This window comes from Vicia villosa, linkage group LG7, assembly GCF_029867415.1.
Source record: "Vicia villosa cultivar HV-30 ecotype Madison, WI linkage group LG7, Vvil1.0, whole genome shotgun sequence".
Lineage (NCBI taxonomy): Eukaryota > Viridiplantae > Streptophyta > Magnoliopsida > Fabales > Fabaceae > Vicia > Vicia villosa.
The window spans coordinates 107,524,528-107,531,884 of NC_081186.1; the positions used below are offsets into that span (position 1 = coordinate 107,524,528).

The 7,357-nt window shown below is 28.9% G+C and overlaps 1 protein-coding gene across 1 annotated transcript; it reads left to right on the forward strand.

Annotated features, from left to right (window-relative positions):
* The first annotated feature begins 445 nt into the window (after positions 1-445).
* LOC131619956 (uncharacterized) lies at positions 446-882 on the forward strand. The gene is made up of 2 exons (XM_058890995.1): positions 446-754; positions 859-882. The coding sequence occupies exons 1-2, from the start codon at positions 446-448 to the stop codon at positions 880-882; spliced, it is 333 nt and encodes a 110-aa protein (XP_058746978.1).
* Positions 883-7,357: the final 6,475 nt, after the last annotated feature.

Genomic DNA, 7,357 nt, shown 5'->3' on the forward strand with positions numbered 1-7,357 from the left:
AATAAAAAACTAACAAAGTAAAAAAATCCCACCTAAAGATATATGTAAGATTTTATTCTAATTGGTAGGAGAGAAAAAAAAAAGAATTCTTATAATATATAAAAAAAACTATAAAGATGCTTAGTTGATAAAAAATTATTAAAATTTTTTCAAAAATAATCCTAGCTGTATGAAATAATTAACATAAAATATTATGATGCATGGCCAATCCAACATTGTTGTTACGGCACCCAGCATCTAGGCAATTGTACAAGCAACAGCAAACATCATTATCAAATTCATCGTCACAATGAAAACAAATTATCTTTCACAATCAACATTAATTTAAGGGACATTCAAGGACATCATCAAGTACTACAAAGGACTATTATATAAGAAACAATTGTCTCAAAGAATCTATACATCATCATTCAATAGAAAAATATAAACTTAAGGTGTTTTTGCAATGGGAGCTAGAGAAAGCAAGTTTATTAGGAAATGGGTTAGTGGTAGAAGTGTAAACAACAAAGGTCCTATGTTGTTGGTTCCAAAAGGTTATGTTCCAATATGTGTTGGAATGAATGAGGATACTTGTAGGATATTTATGGTTCATGTAAGAGCACTTAGTGATGCATTTTTTTGTGAGCTGTTGGGTAAGTCTGAGGAGGTGTATGGGTTAAGGAATGAAGGGGTTTTGAGGATTCCATTTGAAGCACAAGATTTTGAGGAGTTGTTCATTGGAAGGTCCAACAAAAAGATTAAAGTTAAGAGAATGGTAATACCAACTTGATTATTAGAGACACGGGCAATTATTTTCTTAATCATATAGTTTATCTAACTTGGTCTACAGTTTTTATTAGTAATGGATTATGTTTATAGGTTGATGGGCTTTGTTACTTGTAGGTCATGTATTTATTTTCATTTCTCCATTAAGATTTTTTTTTTTTTTGTAATTGTATAGGGTGTGATGATTCATTTTTCAATAAATACGGGTCTATTTTATTATGCACATTTGGATACATCATTTATTTTAAATAAAAGGTTAAAAAAGAAAAATAAATATTTAGATAAATAATTGATTCATTCGTATATAAAAATATTTAGATTAATAATAATTTTTTTTCCCGTATACCATTTTTGGATAAAAAATATTTGATCATAAATATCATTTCTCCTATATAAAAAAATATTTAAATCAATAATAGATTTTTTTCCGTATACAGACTTTATTTTTGCTTAGGTATCATTTATAAAAATATTTGGATCAATAGTAAATTTCGTATATAAAAATATCTAGATCAATAGTAGATTTTTCCCGTATATCATTTTTTATTAAAAATTATTTGGATCATAAATACCATTTTTCGTAAATAATAGATTTTTTCCGTGTGCAAATATTATTTTTGTGTAGGTATCATTTACAAAAATATTTGAATCAATATTAAATTTTCGTGTATAAAAATATTTAGATCAATAATATATTTTTTTACCACATACCATATTTGGATAAAAAATATTTGATAATAAATACCATTTCTCATATATAAAAAATATTTAGATCACTAATAGATATTTTTCCGTATGCAGACTTCATTATTGTTTAGGTATCATTTACAAAAATATTTGTATCAATAGTAAATTTCGTATATAAAAATATTTAGATCAATAGTATATTTTTTTCCGTATATCATTTTTGAATAAAAAATATTTGGATCATAAATACCATTTTTCGTAAAGAATAGATTTTTTTCCATATACAAATATTATTTTTGTTTAGGTATCATTTACAAAAATATTAGAATCAATATTAAATTTTCATATATAAAAATATTTAGGTCAATAATAGATTTTCTTACCGCATACAATTTTTGGATCAAAAATATTTGATCATAAATACCATTTCTCGTATATAAAAAATATTTAGATCAATAATAGATATTTTTCCGTATACAGACTTCATTTTTGTTTAGGTATCATTTACAAAAATATTTAGATCAATAGTAAATTTCAAATATAAAAATATTTAGATCAATAGTAGATTTTTGCCGTATACCCTTTTTGAATAAAAAATATTTGATCATAAATACCATTTCTCGTATATAAAAATATTTAGATCAATAATAATTTTTTTCCGTATATAGACTCCATTTTTGTTAAGGTATCATTTACAAAAATATTTGGATCAATAGTAAATTTCGTATGTAAAAATATTTAGATCACTAATAGATTTTTTCCCTATACTATTTTTCGTAAATAATAGATTTTTTTTCGTATACAAATATTATTTTTGTTTAGGTATCATTTTCAAAAATATTTAGATCAAAAATAGATTTTTTGGCCTATGCCATTGTTGAATAAAAAATATTTGGATTATAAATAACATTTTTCATATATAAAAATATTTAGATCAATAATAGATTTTCTTTCCCGTATACAGACTTTATTTTTGTTTAGGTATCATTTACAAAAACATTTGGATCAATACTAAATTTTGTATATAAAACTATTTAGAATAATAGATTTTTTCCCATATACCATTCTTGAATAAAAAATATTTGGATCATAAATACCATTTTTTTGTAAATAATAGATTTTTTCGTGTACAAATATTATTTTTGTTTAGGTATCATATGCAAAAATATTTGGATCAATATTAAATTTTTGTATATAAAAATATTTAGATTAATAATAGATTTACAAAAATATTTGGATCAATATTATTCTTGTATACCATTTTTTACTAAAAAATATTTTGATCATAAATACTATTTTTCGTATATATATATATATATATATATATATATATATATATATATATATATATATATATATATATATATATATATATATATATCAATAATAGATTTTTTGTGGAAGAATGAAGTGAGAAAGTGGTGAAAGAGAGAAAAAATAAAGAATGTAGAGAGATTTGGTAAATTTGATAAAATATAAGAGTTGTGTTATTTTAATAATAAAATTAAGAATTTTATTGTGCAAAAACTATATAACCCCAATTTTAATGTGATGACAAAAAATTAAGTAAGAGTAGTGTAGATTTTTCCAAAACTATTAATTTTCTTATATTATAGATAGATTAAGATTTATTATTTCTTTTGTTTATGATTAGTTACCCTGAAGACATTCACGCAGGATTTTATGAGTAAATGGGCAACTTAAATGTTAATAAATGATACATGCATTTTTTTAAAAAAATATATTGCTATCTTGACACCAAATGTTACATCAAATATTTACATACAGTGTCCACCATATTTATTTATATAAAAGACAATGTTTTTCAAAAAAATAAAAATATTATTTATAAAAGAATATTTATTTTTTAAAAATTATTTTGTGTCATAAATATAGTGTCATATCATTAACCAATTTCATCATTATATTAACCACACAAATACATGTTATTAATCACTTATTTTATTTATAATTCATTAACCACTTTCACAACTATATTAATCAATAAAAAACATAACATTAACAATTTTGTGACATTAACTTATAAAATGTATTAATTATTATTTACACTTTATTTTACTATTTAAGATTTTTTATGTCAGAATACTCGTTAACTAAATTATAAACTATACTAATTAATTTTTTCATGCTCAATTAACCAATTGTATTTTACCACTTAATTCTACTTTTTGATGTCACAGTATATATTAACCAAAGTACAAATTATATTAACAAAGTTTTTATATATTATTAACCAAAGTTATTTTAGACAAAAATTTACAAAAAATTAAAATAAAATAGTTACTGTTCATTAAATTTGTGAACAGTAAAATAAGATGTAGGTGTAAAATTATATGTTAGAATAATATTACTAATTTTTTTTATATCTCGGAACGTCTCATAATTACGTATAAGAATATGATTAATTTAGTTGAGTCGATGATTAATTCAATAAAGAGTTAAAATTATAGTTAATTCAATTACACGATTTAATCATATTTTTAAATAAGACACTACTACATAAGACATTTTTTACATCGAGTAAAAATGACATTTTACATTGATTGTTTTTCTTGTGTAAAGTGGTGTGATGTAGTATGTCAATTATTTTTACATCGGATAACCAATCGATGTAAAAAACTATATTTAATAGGTAGAAATTCAACTGATATGTGAGTATGAGGTCGCCCTCATGCATTTCTGTTGGATACCACTTTTGAGCTATATCTTTTGGCCACCCTTTGTTTGACGGAGAATTTTCCGATGTGGGCGACATCTCGGGTCTCGTCAATCAGGCCGACTACATATCTAAGTCTTGCCTTGTTCTCTTCTTTAATGAATTAAGAACACCTCAAAGTGGGTGTGTCGATTTTGATAGGCAGCATTACGTCAACGCCGTACACCACAGTAATTCACGGAGTTGTTTAACCTGGAGCCCTTTATCTTTGTGCATTTTTCTTTGTACCCTTTCAAGTATCACTCTTTTTGCCGACTCAGCCTGCTCGTTGCCTGTGGGTGAAAAACAGAAATAAACTTCGTTCGAACTCCAAGTTTCTGACATAAATCAACCACAATGGAGTTGGAAAACTGAGTACCATTGTCTGAGTTGATAACCTTGGCAAACCAAACATGCATATGACCCACTTCTAGTAGAGGCGAATAACTATTTCTGTGTGATCTTGAAGACAACTTAAGCTTATATCCATTTCGTGAAATAGTCCACTCAAATGATCAGGAACTTCAAGTGGCCAGGCACCATGGAAAAATGGCATGAGATGTCCACAATTGGTAGAATGGTTAAGGCGACATGACAACATGAAGGATATCAGTTGGCACATGATGCATATTGGCGTGCTTCTTGCATTTATTAGAGTAGGCTAGTAATAGTTTACCCTTAACAATTTATGGGCCAACGCTTGCCCGCCAATGTGACTACTGCATGTCCCCTGATGGACCTTTATGAGGACTAGAACGATTTTGTGTTCTCCTATACATCTTGATAAGTGCTAAATGTAGTTATTTTGTGTATGTAAATAGTGGCACTTATCAATACTTTTTGTTAATATCGTGTGAATAATTCCCCGTTTTGTGTAATTTTGTATACTTTTAGTTTTGTTACGTTTTCGTGTAAATATGTACCGTTTGATAGTTTTGTTGTCTTTTTATAGGTATTTCTGCGTATTCGAAGCTTCGAGAAATAAAGTATCGAAGACACGGCTGCGAACGCGTTTTGAAGAAATAAAGTTTGCTGTTCTGTTGAGTCCGCCAAGTGCGCTACGCCGCGCTTAGCGCGGTCTGGGAGCTGAAGAGCTTGGTCTGGAAGAAGGTTGCATGCTTAGCGCAGGTTTTAGGGCGCTTAGCGCACTCTGGCGGTTTAAGAGAAATAAAGGACAGCGCGCTTAGCGCGGTCTGCGTTTTTCAGTTTTTTATTTATAGTTCAACTTTGTTAATTTAGGTTTTTTATCATCTCTTCTTTGACAAAGTTGAGCTCTGATCCATTCTTTGTAGTTTAGAAGTTCAAGCAACATCATTGGGTGTCTCATCATGTCGATAGAGCTCGGGTGGTCTCCGATTGTGCCGACAACACGATAAGTTTCCATTTGTTCTTCTTCTTCCCTGTGAACATTCCAATAGTGGGGTTTGTATGTATATTTTTCCTCTCTTGTATGTACATTTGTCGATCTTGGGATCGTTTATATATTTGCTTTACAAATCATTTTTATTGTTGTTCTTGATCTTTTTACTTAAATGCTTTGGGTTTGTGTTGTTTTAGAAATAGACATCATAGATCTTGATTAGGAATGATAACTATTAGTTTCTAAACTCTAGACATAGATTTGGGGCTAATAATCGTAATGGGTATCGAGTTTAATGCCTCCGTGTTGTTTGTGTCAGTGGAGAAATCGTCGATGTAAATAGTATGGTTGAGCTTTCGTCTATGTTGCAGAAATGGACACTGATGTGGAATCTCGGTCTTGGTGATTTTGATGCGTATTGTGAGTGTGTTGTGATAAGATCTTCAGATTTAAGTATTCGACGGGTTGAGTAGAAATACGATTCCATAATGAATTCTCTTAAGCTACAATAGATTGTTTATTTGCTTTTATTTACTTTTCCCGCATTTTACTTTCGGTAACCCAATCATGAAACTTAGAATTCGAGAATATTGAACGACACTTTTTCTCTACCAATCTCTGTTGACTACGATACGATATGACCTATATCACCCGGTAATAAATATACCTATTACTTTTTGCTTGCCGCTTTACCGCACCAACACATCTTAACATGGGAGAGATCTTTCCCATATTAAAAATCTTCCCTTATATTATGGTGTACTTTATTGCATTCTTCTGAATCTTTTATTCTGGTGATAATGCATTTGATTGTAGATAGTGTATTATGGGCGTCATATAGGTGGCCTGGGTGACTTCAAGGGTGTTGGTTTCCTTCGCCTCAATATTGAGGGAGGCAAAAGTCTCTTAAATCACAATGTGACCGTGTCTTGCTCTTTTTGTTCTTGAGAACTTGGAGAGGAGGCCTACCTTGGAGTATGCTCCCTGATAGGGCAATTTTTGGTCCGGGCCGGTCCGGGTATTCAGGCTCCCGAGGAATGGACCAAAACTCTAATCAGGTAAACCGAGACCAGACCATAACAATAATGGAATTTGTTTGACCTGAAAACGTCATGGCACGTTCGGGTAAACGAGACCGGACCAAATGTATTTTATTTGCCTTATGATAACCGAGACCGGTTCAATTATTTTTGGTCGGGTAACCGGAGCACCCAAAATATAAGCAACAAAACTTCAAAATTTCCAACATTTTAATTCACAGTTTCCAAATTGTTTGAAAAACTAAATAATAGAATTTCCAACATATGTGCATAATTTTGATACTAAATTCGCATTGTATCATTGGACATTATATTACAAAACCAAACCAGCTCAAAAAACTTGTTAAAACATAAGATATGAAACTTATGTTTTTAAAAGAGTACAAAATATCATTACATTATATTAATGATGCCTCAGAATAATCTCATCATTGGCATCGCAGATACAGATCTTTAAGTTGCAGTTGTTGAAGAAGCGACACCCGGATCTTCACCAAAATGATATGTCAAAGGTGCATCATGTAGTTCTTCAAGCTACAAATGGAAATGTATTAGTGAGATAGAATATTAAGCAATATACATATTAAATTAAAAAAGACATGAAAAATTTGCTTATAATACTAGCAGTGCAACCCTTCTTAATCTCATACTTCTCCTTCACCCAATCACCTCCACAAAGTACCATTTCAACTATCTTAGTTTTCATAGATGATCACTTCAGATCGATAATCCTTTTTCCAGCACTAAAAGTTGCTTCTGAAGCAAGAGTAGTAACTGAAACAATTAGGA